The 16700-nt window shown below is 41.5% G+C and overlaps 1 protein-coding gene across 3 annotated transcripts; it reads right to left on the bottom strand.

Annotated features, from left to right (window-relative positions):
- Positions 1-6523: 6523 nt before the first annotated feature.
- Positions 6524-16454, bottom strand: LOC111981073 (serine/arginine-rich splicing factor 7). Of its 3 annotated transcripts, XM_024012207.2 has the most exons (9): positions 16364-16454; positions 16167-16253; positions 13764-13992; positions 13394-13579; positions 13160-13234; positions 12817-12855; positions 12535-12630; positions 7570-7671; positions 6524-7014 (listed from the first exon to the last, which is right to left on the bottom strand). In XM_024012207.2, the coding sequence occupies exons 3-9, from the start codon at positions 13982-13984 to the stop codon at positions 6963-6965; spliced, it is 771 nt and encodes a 256-aa protein (XP_023867975.1). In that variant the 5' UTR covers positions 13985-13992; positions 16167-16253; positions 16364-16454; the 3' UTR covers positions 6524-6962. The 3 variants fall into 3 exon arrangements, with proteins under 3 accessions (XP_023867975.1, XP_023867977.1, XP_023867976.1); XM_024012209.2 differs by lacking the exon at positions 12817-12855; XM_024012208.2 differs by lacking the exon at positions 16167-16253.
- Positions 16455-16700: the final 246 nt, after the last annotated feature.

The raw sequence follows: 16700 nt of genomic DNA, 5'->3' as shown, positions 1-16700 counted from the left end.
TCCGGCCCCACATCACAGTAGCAGCCTCATTCAAGTTTCTACAGACGGTTGACATCTACTGGAAGCCTTAGGAAGTGCAACATAACCAATATCCCACTGTGTATTAAATAGGGGCTGGGTTGAAAATCGACCAACCTCAGATTTCCCACTTCCTGTTTGGATTTCTTCTCAGGTTTTTGCCTGGCATATGAGTTCTGTTATACTCACAGACATCATTCAAACAGTTTTAGACACTTCAGAGTGTTTTCTATCCAATACTAATAATAATATGCATATATTAGCAACTGGGACTGAGGAGCAAGCCATTTACTCTGGGCACCTCTGGGCACCTTTCATCCAAGCTACTCAATACTGCCCCTGCAGCCATAAGAAGGAAGGAGTATTCATAACCATATACAATTGGTATTAGATATCCTACATTACAGTGAGTTCATAGAAGGAGATGGCTTTAAATAGTCTTTAGTTTTTTTCAAGGCTTTTTACACATTAGAGGACAGCTTTTTATTTAGAACCTACTTTGGGTTTGGGGAGGATTTCTGTAGAGTGATAAGGATGATGTATAATGATACTAGCAGTTCGGTGGCTATGAGCAATGGAACATCCGCTAATTTCTCTATTGCTAGAGGAATTAAACAGGGTTGTCAAAGCTCCCCTCTTTAACTTATTTTAGCCACATATTTCTTAGCCTTATTTCTTAACAAATCTGATCATTTAAACAGGATCCATATTTTTGGTAAAGATATAAATATCAGTCAATTTGCAGATGATACTGCCCATTTCCTAAAGGATAGGGGGGCTATTCCCTTGGGGTGGGAATTTTTTTTATTTATTTTTTTTATTGAACTGCAAAAATGTTATAAATCCCTCAAACTTGTAAAACTTAAAATGTCTAAAGTCATGAAGTCATGTCTCTGAATGTATGTTGATATCTCATTGCCTTGTAACATCTAAATGTGTCCTGAAATATTCTTGTTATATTTTGTTAGATTTCTCTTCACCCATATTCATTGTGCACCCTGTATTGTCCCTGTATTGATATGTAGTATTGTGATATTATTGTTGCAATAGAAATTGTAATTTAAAAAAATGATGACAGGAGCTGAAGCACACGTACAGTGGTGGGAGTGATCCGTCAATCTATCACAACAGACCAATCGTGCAACAGTGATAGATATTCCCTCCCCTACTAGTGTTTGTGGTGATTGGACGGTAGAAACATTGTTAGAAAAGGGGTGGGCATTGGAATGTTGCCTGTCTCTTTGAATTAAATATTTGTTTGATTCAATGTAGCTAGCTAATGTCATATCACATAATATAATGAATACATCTGTTCTATTTACCTATTTCTATGCAACCTGTGTGCTTGTTGTAGAATCCCCAGCTACCAGTACCAAAAGGTTTTTCCTCACCAAAATAATAGTATAATAATCACAGATTTAAAATACTAATCAATTGCTAAAAGTTTATTGCTATAATGTATCATTTTTTGTCTGGGTTAAGGGGATGGGCAAAGGTTTCCCTGTTTGTTAAAAACTTTCTTTAAACAACAGCTAATACATCTTAAAAGCTCCCAGCCATCGAAGACATTCATGCCAGGTGGGGTCTGAGAATGGCCTGAAAAGCTCCAGCAACCTAAGGATTCCAGTCAACCGAGACATGTTCTCTCTGCTCCCATCTGGCAGGCGGTACCGGAGCATCGGGTCACAGACCAACACGCTCCAAAAGAGCTTCTTTCCCCAGGCCATAAGACTGTTGAATAGCATACAACAGACTATCCACACTGACTACCTGAAAGGACTTTGCCCATCCTCAGGTCTCTACCATTCAGCCACACCCACCTACACTGACACTTCACATTCATGCATACACACATACACATGCACCCATGCTCACACATTACATTTACATGTACACACTCACTGCTGACACCACAGATGATCAGTTATATTGACTTCTTCAGGCTAGGGTATATTTTTCTCCATTTCCACCTGACTGACGTGCCCAAAGTAAACTGCCTTTTGCTCAGGCCCTGAAGCCAGGATATTCATATAATTGGTACCATTGGAAAGAAAACGCTCTGAAGTTTGTATAAATGTTAAAATAATGTAGGAGACTATAACAAAATAGATATGGTAGGAGAAAATCCAAAGAAAAACCAACCAGAATTTTTTTGAGAGAGAGAGGCTATGCTCTTCCATTATAACGTATAGGGAAGAAATGTAATCCAGCTCCCCATATGCAATTCCTATAGCTTCCACTGGATGTCAGTAGTCTTTGGTGAAGGTTTCAGGCTTGTTTCTTCCCAAACGAGGAATAATTATGAGTTTTAGTAATCAGTCTGTGCACGACGAAGAGGACGCGCACCTGCTAATATCGTTTTCCTATTGCACATAAGTTACTTCTTTCCGTATTAAATATTATAGTTTAATTACATTTTAGGGTACCTAAGGATTAAGTAGAAACATATTTTGACTTGTTTTAACAAAGTTTAGCGGTAGCTTTTTGGATTCCTTCCTTTCGATGGTACCAACTAAACAGATATGAAGAAGGATTTTATCTAACAAAATGACACTACATGTTGTAGCTGGGACCCTTTGGATGACAAATCAGAGGAAGATTTTCAAAAAGTAAGTGAATATTTAATCGCTATTTGTGAATTTATGAAACCTGTGCTGGTTGAAATATATTTTGATGTGGGGCGCCGTCCTCAAACAATCACATGGCATGCTTTCTCTGTAAAGCCTATTGTAAATCAGACAGTGCAGTTAGATTAACAACAATTTAAGCTTTTAACCAATATAAGACACTTGTATGTACATAAATGTTTAATATCCATAATTTTTATGATTATTTATTTGAATTGCGCGCCCTCCAGTTTCACTGGAAGTTGTCCCGCCAGCGGGATGCCTAGCCCTTTAAATTAAATAAAAATTAATTGTCAGAGTAGATGAGCTTGTGCATTTCATGTAAAATAACAACCCAATGTTTATATCCCAGGACAAATTAGGTAGCAACAGCAAGCTAGCTAGATAAATGGCCATTAATGAATTTCAAGCATTTCGACCTGTCCCCAAATAATATAGGTGGTTCAGAGCTGCATGCATCTGGTGTGGATGGACAAAATCAACATGCAGGCGTGTGCCCGTTCTATTCAGCATGTGAGCGTTGCCGCTTGCAGCACTGGCACACAAAGCTCAGAAGAAATATCCGACCATGGAGAAGCACGAGATTGAACTACACTCAACTTTCTAGAGTTTTCACTGTTAGTTAACAGTATCAACATTTCCCTTTACTGTGGCAATTGTGATCGAATCAACGCAATATTAACCACTTTCAATACAACATACAGAAACAAAATTAACTATGCAAGAGATTTTGTTGTAGGCAGAACGCATTGGAGTAGGATTCTATGTGCACGACTCAGCCCGTACTCTACACAGACGGGTGCAGTGTAACCAATCAGAGCTGCAGTAGGCCTATATGCAAATAGACTATGCATATAGACTATACAATATAGATCTGTGCCATTTACTATGAACTGGACTGTGTTTACTGCTGTGGTAGTGAGTAGATGTGCTTGTTTTAAGATCAAAACAAGAGCTGCATGTAGCCACATTCTGTTCCTAATGTTTGCTAGTTAGTGCGTCAGTGTGTTATTAGCCCAGTTATAGATAATTTGTAGTCAGCAATAGGGGAGTGATTCCTTCCTACAAGAGCACAAAACCTGTACGTTTCTAGACATCTTTGAAAAGCAAGTCAGGTACAGAGCTTATTTTTGTCTTAAAGGGACAGTGTTGTATTTTGAGAAAGGCTTGATTAAGCTAAGTAGCAAATAGGCAGAGGGTAGCATCATTTATCTGAGTCTCTGTAATAATGGTATGGGAATAATAATGCATTATATTTTTACTCACATCGGCTACGGAGAGCATGATCACACAATCGTCCGGAACAGCTGATGCTCTCATGCATGTTTCAGAGTTACTTGCCTCGAAGCGAGATAGACGTAATTTAGCTCGTCTGGTAGGCTCGTGTCACTGGGCAGCTCACGGCTGTGCTTCCCTTTGTAGTCTGTAATAGTTTACAAACCCTGCCACATCCAACGAGCGTCAGAGCCGGTGTAGTACGATTCAGTCTTAGTCCTGTATTGATGCTATGCCTGTTTGATGGTTCGTCGGAGGGCATAGAAGGATTTCTTATAAGCTCCTTGAAAGTGGCAGGTTAGCTTAGTGCGGATGTCGCCTGTAATCCATGGCTTCTGGTTGGGGTATGTATGTACGGTCACTGTGGTGACGACGTCATCGATGCACTTATTTTTTTCTCCCTAATTTCGTGGTATCCAATTGGTAATTACAGTCTTATCGCTGCAACTCCCGTACGGAAGGTCCTCCGAAAAACAACCCAACCAAGCTGCGCTACTTCTTGACACAATGCCCACTTAACCCGGAAGCCAGCAGCATCAATATGTCGTAGGAAACATCGTACACCTGGCGACCGTGTCAGCGTGCACTGCGCCCGGGCCGCCACAGGAGTCGCTAGTGCACGATGGGACAAGGACATCCCTGCCGGTCAAACCATCCCCTAACCCGGACGACGCTGGGCCAATTATGCGTTGCCCCATGGGTCTCCCGGTCGCGGCTGGCTGCGACAGAGCCTGGACTCGAACCCAGAGTCTCTACTGGCACAGCTAGCACTGTGATGCAGTGCCTTAAACCTCTGCGCCACACGGGAGGCCGTCATCGATGCATTTATTGATGAAGCCAGTGACTGATGTTGTGTACTCCTCAATGCCATCGGAAGAATCTCAGAACGTATTCCAGTCTGTGCTAGCAAAACAGTCCTGTAGCTTAACATCTGCTTCATCTGACCACTTTTTTATTGACCGAGTCACTGGTGCTTCCTGCTTTAGTTTTTGCTTGTAAGCAGAGATCAGGAGGATAGAATTATGGTCAGATTTGCCAAATGGAAGGCAAGGGAGAGCTTTGTACGCATCTCTGTGTGTGGTGTAAATGTGGGCTGGAGTTTTTTTACCTCTGGTTGCACATTTAACATGCTGGTAGAAATGAGGTAAAACATATTTAAGTTTCCCTACATTAAAGTCCCCAGCCACTAGGAGCGCCGCCTCTGGATGAGCGTTTTCCTGTTTGCTTATGGCCATATACAGCTCATTGAGTGCGGTCTTAGTGCCAGTATCGGTTTGTGGTGGTAATAAGACATCTACAAAGAATATAGATACAAACTCTCTTGGTAAATAGTGTGGTCTATAGCTTATCATGAGATACTCTACCTCAAGCGAGCAAAATCTTGAGACTTCCTTAGATTTCGTGCACCAGCTGTTGTTTACAAAAATACATGACCCCCACCCCTTGTCTTACCAGAGGCCTCTGCAGAAAAAGCTTAAAACCTGCCAGCTATATGTTATTCATGTCGTCGTTCAGCCACGACTCGGTGAAACATAAGATATTACAGTTTTTAAATGTCCCATTGGTAGGATATACGTGATCGTAGTTCGTCTATTTTATTTTCCATTGATTGTACATTGGCTAATAGGACCGATGGTAAAGGGAGATTACCCGCTCGCCGTTGGATCCTTATAAGGCACCCAGACCTTCGTCCCCGATATCTCTGTCTCTTTCTCCTGTCTCTTTTTCCCCCCCACGAAACTAGTGTTTATTAGCAGTGCTGAGCTAGTAATTTAACTGACATGTAACGTCAGCTAATTTTTCATCCCCTCTCGACTGAGGTGAATGAATGAGCTACGCGAATGAGTAGCTACCACAGCCAGGTCAGCTCTAGCCTCTAACGTTAGTTATGTCAGCAGGGTTAGTTAGGTTACTTTATACATGTAATCCATTAGTTACCTGTCAAAAATTGTAATCAGCAACATAACTTTTGGATTACCCAAACTCAGTAATGTAATCGGATTACTTTCCCCTTGAGGCATTAGCAGATAAATCCATGTTACAGTTTACATAGCTGGATGTTACATTTTACTTTATGGGTTGGTTAGGACTCTCCCTTTTCCATAGTAGGGTCATATTATACTTATCTGCCAGGTGGATGATTTTCTTGGCAAAGGAGAAATACTCACTAACAGGGATGTAAACAAAATGTGAACATTTGAGTTCAAATCAAATTTTCAGCTTTTAGTCATTGAAACATTCCTGCGATATTTTATTTCAGCTCATGAAACCAACACTTTACATGTAGCATTTATAATTTAGTTCAGTCTAGTTTGTATCCCAAATGGTTCTGACACTACAGCCCAGAAGTACTGACCTCAGACTTGTGTGAAGACAGATTTTCGGGATGTCTCCTGGTCTGATAATCAGCCCTGTAGCTGCCATCTTCCACCACAAATGTGGAAGGCCATTGCAATGGCTTGAGACGTAGCCCATACAAAATCGACCTCTAGCTTAAACAGACTGATTTTTAAATGGGGATTTTATTATGTTAATTAAAAATAGACACAGGTGAGCAATCGACTTAGACTAAATCCACATCAGACAATCATGAATCAGATCACTAGTGTAAAGATTCATTTTATTAAAAAGATACCGCCATTTACATTGAAAATGAAATAAAACCCCAAATCATTCTGCTTTTAGTACAGCTATGAGTACACTTCAATGCACTCGACTGGAGCTGATATATTGCCAAATATATCAGAAAAATAACTTTTTTTGCCATTAACACTGGCCAAAGGCTAACAAATTCAAAATGCACAGAAAGCTAAAAACATCACCACTGTAAAAAGAGCCATTGAAATGTACAGTTCGTGAATTTGTTGTACATACAGATGAAATAATAATGCCAAAGCCAGAAGATGAACACCAAGGGATAAATAAACTAATTGACAGGAGAAAGAAATCAAAATACATGGACAAAGGGGTTAAATGGCTTCAAGCCCTGAGGCAAATGGGGATAGGGGAACAGCAGGGCATGGAGCGGTTTCGCCCCCATGGTCAGTCAGCATCAGGTATGGGGCTTTTCCTCTGGCTGGGAGACCTAGATCGGCTGAAACAAGGCAGGAAGACAATTAGCATTTTCGGTGGAGCACGACCTTTAAAACAAAACATGAACATTGGCATAGCTATTTCATCAGCTGACTGCACCAGGCACTACTCCTAATTAAAATAATCATTGTGTTTAGATACGGGGGACAAAAAAAAAGGTAGAACCTGAAAGTTGTACAAGCATCTGGTAATCACCATAACTAAAATGGCTAGTAATCTGGGATGCGACCTGGAGAAAGACATCTGTATTGCAAAAGAAGGAAAACTAGTGTACTGACAGAGGCAACCCATTTTGACTGAGTTGAATTTAAGTGTCTCCAGTACCAAAGGCATGAATAAAAGTCTTACTTCAGTGCCACAAAAGAAAACATATGTAGGGTAGCATTTCCCAAATTCAGTCCTTGGGACCCCAAGGGGTGCACATTTGTTTTTTGCCCTAACACTACACAGCCGATTCATATTATCAAAAAACAAAAATGTGCACACCTTGGGGCCCCGAAGACCGAGATTGGGAAACCCTGGTGTAGGGGTATGAGGAGATTCTGAAGTTTAATACCTCTTCTTGGTGGTGGCTGAGCGGGACCTGGAGCGAGATCTGGAGACGCTCCGCGCCCTGGGGCGGGACACTGACCGGGAATGGGAGCGAGAACGGGAGCGACTGCAGAAGAAACAGCATTGGCGTCAGTGGGCAATGAGGGGCCTCAAAATCCTCTATTCAATACCGGTTGTAGGTCTGCACAATATGGCCTGTACCAAATATTGCGATATTACTTGCTATTATAGATCAAAACAGGTACTGTTGGAATCACAGAAATAGAATGATCATTCTAATTTTAAAGGTTGGAATATAGTTGGAATGCAGTTTAGTTTGGCATGATAACAAATGAAGGAAGGAAATGGTTGTGACAGTAGGAATCAAAGTTTTGGTCACTGTTTCCCATGGGACCTTAATTAGATAAATGTACATGCAGACAGATTTTAGAATATTATTTACCCTTTCCTCAGATTATGAACAGTGCTGATAAACTGGTCCCAGCCTGTATTAGAGCAAAAGTTTCCTAGCAAGGTTGCCCTCAGTGGATTTCGCTAGCCATCTGGTCACTAGCAATTAGCATGAGGGGCTATTGTTTTTAGGCACATTTGGAGCTTGCTAAGATCACTTGCTCTCTGCAAAACGCTAGTTATACAAACGAATAGTATAATAGAACACTTGAATTTATATTACGAATAGTGGAAAGCTGCATCGATTTTGTTTGGGAAAATCTGTTGACTGCATGCGTTTTGGTCAATGCGTGCTGAGTGAATCTCAAGCACGAGGAACTGTCTGCTGGAGTGACAGGGGGCGGGGTGTGTGGGATTGGGAAGCGGCCAAAAGAGGAGAGGACTCCCAACTCCAGCAAAAAAATCGAAAGTATATAAAAAAAATGTTGGACGGCCTAAACTCAAACATGAGCGTGCGATTTTAGCATGCATGGTTCTGAATTATAATGATGCCTAGCAGGCTGACAGCTTTGACGCGTATCTCAACTAGAACTGGTCTCTATTTTCACTTGTTATCGCTAGCGCTGAAGCCACACAAAACAGAACAATAAGAATATTACCATTTATTTTTTTCGAGCTCATTTGAATAGGAAGATAGTCGAGGCCTTACCATACATGCTAAGCTAGACCTATTCATAAATTTATGGAAACGATTGCTATCTGTAAAGATTGGAGATAATAATATCCTGCTAGCATAGTCACTACTCCGCCGGTCCTTTCCACCCAGCTTGCTCCACCTCCTGATGAGTCTTTCACTTACATGGCCTTTTGTCAATAGGGGGGCGCTGTTTTCACTTAGTAAAAAATCGTGCCCAAATTAAACTGCCTCGTACTCTATTCTAGCTCGTACAATATGCATATTATTATTACTATTGGATAGAAAACACTCAAGTTTCTAAAACCGTTTGAATTATATCTGTGAGTAAAACAGAACTCATTTTGCAGCAAACTTCCTGACAGGAAGTGAAAAATCTGAAATCGAGGCTCTGTTCCAGGGTCTTCCTATTAATTTGTTTGAAATCTATGGATATACATGCACTTCATACGCCTTCCACTAGATGTCAACAGGCAGTGGGAGGTGGAATGTGGTGTCTAGCTTGATCTGAGGCCGAACAAGAGCTTTTGGAATGACGTGTCTGGAAATGTCATTGTCTTCGAAGGCGCGAGAAGGAACCCCAGATTGCCTTCTGAAAAGCTTTCGGCATACACGTCAGATATCTCCGGCTCTGATTTTATTTGATAGATGTGATAAAAACATCATAAAGTACTTTTTTTCAACCGAGTTGTATCAGTTTATTGAACGTTTATTGCGAGTTTTGGAATTTTCTTTGCGTCAGGTGAAGTTGGGCACGTTTGCGCCACATGGCTAGCTATGGTTGCTAATTCGACAGGAGAAGAGGACATTCTAAAACCAAACAACGATTATTCTGGACCAAGGACTCCTTGTACAAGATTCTGATGGAAGCTCAGCAAAAGTAGGAACCATTTATGATGTTATTTCGTATTTCTGTGGAAAATGTTTAGTCCTATTTTCCGCCCTTATTGCGGGCGCTGTCTCGCTATAACGTAAGCTGTATGTCGTACTAAAGTTATTTTAAAAAATCTAACACAGCGGTTGCATTAAGAACTAGTGTATCTTTCATTTGCTGTACAACATGTATTTTTTAGTAAAGTTTATGATGAGTTCTTTGATTAGATTAGGTGACTGTCCAAAATATCCCCAGAGAATTTTGTGCATTTTGGCTACGTATTCACATTGTAAAACCACGATTTGTACCGCTAAATATGCACATTTTCGAACAAAACATATATGTATTGTGTAACATGATGTTATAGGACTGTCATCTGATGAAGTTTGTCAAGGTTAGTGAATAATTTAATATATTTTGCTGGTTTTTGCGATCGCTACCTTTTGCTGCTGATAAATGCGTTTGTGTGTTTGGCTATTGTGGTAAGCTAATATAATGCTATATTGTGTTTTCGCTGTAAAACACTTTTTAAAAAAATTCGGAAACATTGGCTGGATTCACAAGATGTTTATCTTTCATTTGCTGTACACCATGTATTTTTCATAAATGTTTTATGATGAGTATTTAGGTATTTCACGTTGCTCTCTGTAATTATTCCGGCTGCTTTGGTGATATTTTTGATGGTAGCTGCAATGTAAAACTATGATTTATACCTCAAATATGCACATTTTTAAACAAAACATAGATTTATTGTATAACATGTTATAAGACTGTCATCTGATGAAGTTGTTTCTTGGTTAGTGACTAATTATATCTCTATTTGGTCGGTTTTGTGATAGCTACCTATGCGGTAAAAAAATTGTGAAAATATGCGGTTGAGTCTTTTGCTATTGTGGTTAGCTAATAGAAATACATTGTGTTTTCGCTGTAAAACATTTTAAAAATCGGAAATGATGGCTGGATTCACAAGATGTGTATCTTTCATTTGGTGTCTTGGACTTGTGATTTCATGATATTTATATGCTAGTATTTACTTGTGGCGCTATGCTAGGCTATGCTAGTCAGCTTTTTTACTGATGAGGATGCTCCCGGATCCGGGATGGTGATGAAGTAGAGGTTAAAATATTGCAGCCTCTTGCAATATGGATATTGCACATCAATATCGCAATTTCGAGCCAAATTTGATTAATCGTTCAGCCGTGACTGGTTGGTTCTTTTTTTGTACTAGCACTTATTCCACTTCAAGCACTAGCTAGGTTTCCATAAATGTGGCAGATTTGCAAGCCAATATTTTTATATTGGCATTTTACTAGCAGCGGTGTGTTAACATCAAACCAACTTCTTGCGAATAAAAGGCTGTGCGTAATGAAGTGCACACAAAAAAGCATAACTTTCATTTACCGAATAAAAAGCAAAAGCTATGCATTTCCATCCCATTTTTAACTTGGTTTCGGCACAAAGTCTGTTTTAAACAGCAAATGTGCCCATTCTGGTATTGGCATGCGCTCTAGCCAACAGCTTGCAGATACAGTGCAGAGGGTAGGCTACATGATGAGATTACAGATAAGAGCAAGAATCTATATTTATCAATTGGCAGCCAAGCACCAATGATCTATTGCAAAGGAGCATCAAGCTCATCACAGTGCACTTTTACCACACCGAAGTTCAATTTATTTAATCTGTAGCCTAATAAACTGTGCATGCTTTTTAAAGTCGTAGTGGGAGGACCACACCGCATAGCATCGCGTGACCGGTTATTCTATCAACAATTGCACAATAAATAGTTCCCAATTCGTCACAGAATCTAATCAACTACAAAAAACTATCCACCCTTGTCTAGCATATTTTGTTTCATCAACATCTTTAAAACAACTTAATGTTTCCACCAGGTCTGTCTTCAGTTTGACAGGTACTTGACTCAAATAGTTTGATGGAAACCTGGTTACTGCCATTTAGGAAACCGTCTCATTTCTAGTCAGAATGTAGATTGAGTTTACTTTAACCTGTGCAAAAGTTCTGTATTATTCTCCCAAGGAATAGATTTCACAACAAGGGACATCTGCCATGATACAATAGTCCATTCTTGAGTGCCATATTGGTTGGTTTACAACATTGATTAAAACCACCTTACAGGAAATTCACATAACACGATAATTTGGATAGCCAACCAAGTGTCAACCTCATAAGTGCTAACAAGCAGACTAGGTAGTGCTAGGTATCAGCAGCCATCGCGTAATACTTGCATAAAGTTTAGCTTCCCCCAACTTGTCCTTGCCCTGCCACTTCACTGCCTTACATTGAAAACCCTATTAGTTTATCGCCCCCATCAGGTTGTGGCAAAGCCCTGTTTAGAGTGGGGCAGTTGCGACACGTTTGTTTAATTTCAAGAGCAACACTGGCTTTTCGAAACCGGAGTTTGTCGTCAGTAAAACGAAAGTAGCAAGCACGCATTTTCTGTACTTTGTACTTTTTTACCCCTTTTTCGTAGTTACAGTCTTGTCTCATCGCTGCAACTACCGTACGGACTCCGGAGAGGCGAAGGTCGAGAACCATGTGTCATCCGAAACACAACCCTGCCAAGCCTCACTGCTTCTTGACACACTGCTCGCTTAATCTGGAAGCCAGCTGCACCAATGTGTCAGAGAAAACACTGTAGAACTGGCGACCTTGTCAACGTGCACACGCCTGGCCCACCACAGGAGTCGCTAGAGTGCGATGTGACAAGGACACCCATGCCGGCCAAACCCTCCCCTAACCCGGACGATTCTGGGCCAGTTGTGCGCCACCTCATGGGTCTCCCAGTCACAGCCGGTTGCAATACAGCCAGAGATCGAACCCGGATCTGTAGTGACGCCTCAGGGCACTGCCTTAGACCGCTGCGCCGTTCAGGAGGCCCCACAATCACGCACTTTCGATCAATCATTACTTTCAGTAGCATCATCTGTCGCAGTAAGAACTAGACGACAGGCCTACCATGTTTAAAGACAACTTCATGACTGACTATCATTTACCTTACTGATCTGCGCACTGGAGTCCTGGACCGACGGACTGGGGTCCTGGATCTGCGCACTGGACTTCTGGACTTGGAACGTGCTGGGGACCCAGATCTACCGTGCAAACACAATACCCGCTGTGTCATGTCATCTATTCAAAGCAGCTCTAGCCGCTATATGTAAACTAAGGGTTGGGATGGTAGCTACAAATTACACAAGCCAATTTTTATTTTATTTTTTATAATAAACAGTCAGAAAATATAGTATATTCACCGATTTCAGCAGTAGATTAAATCTTACCTGCTTCTGCGCTTTGAGTATGATGGGGATCTATTACGCCTGTTAGAGGGAGATAACAGAACTCATGAAGCTGATAATCGCAATTAAGAGAACTCTTAGGCTGCATTTACACTGGCAGCCCAATTCTAATCTTTTGCCAAATTACCGGCAAAAGAGCTGATCAGTCAGAAGACCAATTGGCAAAAATATCAGAAATGGGCTGCCTGTGTAAAAACAGCCTTATAATATCAGACACGGGTCCAAGGTCAGTTAGAATAATAATAAAATAAAAACATTTCATAGGAGACTCCAAGTCTCTTCAAGTCAACTTGCAGGGGTCCTTTTGTGAAACAGAATCACTCACCGGTCACGGTCGTTGCTTCGGCTGCGTGAGCGGTAACGCCTTCCTCTGGACCTTGAGCGAGATCGTGAGCGGGACCTGAGAGGAGGATCATTGATCAACATACAGTATATGTATGGTTGCTACACTAATTACATTATCTTGGAGCCACCATGTTGTTGAATATCATTCAACGAAAGTGACATTCCAATTAACGGTGAAAGAAACATTCTGGAGCAGGCGGCCTCTACACTGTACCTGCTGCGGCGACGGCCTCCTCCCCTCTTGCTAAAGCGAGAGCAGTCATATGCATAATGGCCACTCTCGCCACATTGGTAGCAGCGGTCGTTGGGGTCGAAGTGCCGACGGCTGGGGCGGCCGTAGCGTGACTTGCGAGACATGCCCGTTGACAACTCCACTCTTATGCGAGAACCACAGAGCACTCTGAAAAAGGACAGTGGATTAAGAATAGATGGCATATATAGCCTGCTAGCAAGTGTCAGGTCTTGTGAAAGTGTTAGGTCTGCAAAAATCTGAAATATCTAATATTGAAGACAAAGTGTTATAGATTAAGCCCTATGAATCCACAGAATAACGGGCTGCTGTATGCAATCTCACATGTACTCACTTGCCATCCATGCCCTTCGTCGCATCCTCAGCATCTCTGGGATCTTCGTACTCTACGAAGGCAAAGCCAGGCGGGTTCCTGGCCACCCAGACGCTGCGCAGAGGTCCATAGTAGCTGAACGCCCGCTCCAACTCCCCCTTAGCAGCCCCGTTGCCTAAGTCACCCACATAGACCTTGCAGTCAGTGTTGCGCGAGGAGCCACGTGATGACGAGTGGGACATCTTAAAATCTGAAACCAGATATGAAGGAGTGCCATTGAGACCTTGTGTAACACCATACAGACCTCCAGGACTAGCATGGCCTGTTGCACTGGGTATGAAATAATGACCAACTCATAATTTTCACGATTTTTTTTGCAATTTATACAGCTGATCATTATTTTACAGGAACAACTAAATAGTTTCAGCACAAGCTACAAGTGAGGCTGGCTAAAGGTTAGCTAGCCCAATAATGGACTAAAAGAGCCTAACGTTACTCCTAGTCCAAGGACCTTACATGTTGTGTTTAGAGGGAAATTGGCTATGGTAACCAACAACTCCATCTAAACATATTGCGGTATAGTCCTATACTGAACGAAAATAAATGCAACTGAAAAAAATAAATGTGGCCCTAATCTATGGATGTCACATGACTGGGAATACAGATATGCATGTTAGTCACATATACCTTAAAAAAAAATAAGTAGGGATGTGGAGCTGAAAACCAGTCATCTGGTGTGACCACCATTTGCCACATGCAGCGCATCATCTTTGCATAGAGTTGATCAGGCTTTTGATTGTGGCCTGTTGAATGTCGTCCAACTTCTCTTCAATGGTTCTGCAAAGTTGCTGGATATCATCAGGAACTAGAATGTGCATTCTTACACGTTGATCCAGAGCAACCAAAATAGGCTCAATGGGTGAGTATGCAGGCTATGGAAGAACTGGGATATTTTCAGCTTCCAGGAATTGTGTACAGATCCTTGCATTATCATGCTGAAACATGAGGTGATGGCGGCGGATGAATCGCACGACACGACAATGGGTCTCAGTATCTATGCATTCAAATTGCCATCGATAAAACTCAATTGTGTTCGTTGTCCTTGCTTATGCCTGCCCATGCCATAACCTCACCTCCACCATGAGACACTGTTCACAACGTTGACATCAGCAAACCGTTTGCCCACACTATACACATGGTCTGCGGTTGTGAGGCCGGTTGGATGGCCTTTGAATGACGACAACTCTTTTGCCAGGTCACCTATTTTGTCAGAGTCCTGATTACATTCACATTGCTATGTTTTGAAAGGAACCTAGATATTTTTAAACATTCACTCAATGCACTCTGGGTCTTTACAAAGTGCAGGCCAAGCCATTCCATCAGAAAGTGGTATCAGACAGCTAGACATACCTACGTACATTTTGTAAGCGAATAAATTGCATTTACTTAAAAGATGAGACAATAATTAACCAGAAGATACTATTAAAATGTACATAATTATAGGTAACAGAATAAATACTAGAATAACTGCAGATTAAATAACACTAATTCAATTTACACCCAACGTAGGCTACTACACCTTTAAGAGCTAGAATTGATTTTGTACCCCCATGTTGTTATTCTCACACTATTCAAACCCCACAATCAAATAAACACTTTCTGAAGCTCTCTTAACATATAGAAGACATATTGCATACAAATAATCTGAACTAAACTCCAGTGGAATTGCAGCCTTGACAATCCCAATCAATATCCAAAGACCGTTTCTTCTGCAAACCCCCACCTCTTCTCTCTTTTGTGGCATAAATGTGAGGATTTATGGCAGGGGACACGGTATTGCAATAGCCTAGTGTGTGGTGCAGGAATAATGACAAGCAAACCTGAGATGCTTCGTGTTCACAATGCTCTAAAAAAGGAAACCGGGCAGAGGAATTCAAGCGAACCTAACCCAGACCACCTGTCGAGATGGTGTTAGTTCGGTTCCGGGGATCTTTTGAAAGGTCTGAGTTCCTTTGGAGTGTTCACTCTGCACAAACAATTTCAGTTAACGGCACCGAGTTCACAAAAATTTGCTGAAAGAACAAGTGTTGTTAGCTAACGTTAAAAGTGGCAGTAGTTAACTAGCTATAGTAGCCGTTACCGTTAGATGTAAGATGAGACCAATGCACACAACTAGTTAGCTAGCAACAGTGCAGTGGGCAATACAGCACTTTGCGCGTAGAAACTAGGCCGCACATCATTGCATGGTTTCACGCGGTTTTGTTCATCAAATAATGCTATAACGTTACAAGTGGGAGAAATATCACGATAAACACTAACTGGTTTGAAAACGTACCCTAAGCATTTGATTCTTGACAAAATGTGATTTCAGACAGTTCGCCGAAAACGCAGCTTGTATCGATATACAATGGCTGCCATACTCACTTGATGCAGCTAGCTATGCTAACGTTAGCTACCCGCCTCCCCCGTTAGCTAGTGAATGAACACCGTTTCCCAGTTGGCCTCAGTCAGCTGCAAATACGAGTAAAAAAAAAAGCGTGATTCATTTTACGAGTTCATAATTTGTGTTTAATGTTATGTTGTCTTCGTTTCCTTAGCATAGTAACAAGCCGGGCACTCACCTTTTCCACGGTCCCCCCCTTTCCCGTATTGACCTAACTAGCTGCTCACACAAGGCAACAGCACGTTTAACATATAACCCAGGGAAGGAAGTACCGCCAACCAGAGAGCGATTCTCTTTCGGTTTCATGGAGGAGGGATTTCCTGAATAGTAACATACCATTGGTTCATACAGCTATGACGCTGGGCGCGTGCACACGTCATCTTCTTCTTCGATGGGGTTTAACGGCGGTTAGCATCCAATGTTAATGGTGCATTACCGCCACCAACTGAACGGGGAATTGAATAAGAAAAGTAAAACAACTTTTCGGAAGGGGGGAAAACGACATCATACAAAAT

Source organism: Salvelinus sp. IW2-2015, linkage group LG20, assembly GCF_002910315.2.
Source record: "Salvelinus sp. IW2-2015 linkage group LG20, ASM291031v2, whole genome shotgun sequence".
Taxonomy (NCBI): Eukaryota; Metazoa; Chordata; class Actinopteri; order Salmoniformes; family Salmonidae; genus Salvelinus; species Salvelinus sp. IW2-2015.
The sequence above is the reverse complement of the archived record's forward strand: the minus strand, read 5'-3'. Positions and strand labels throughout refer to the sequence as shown.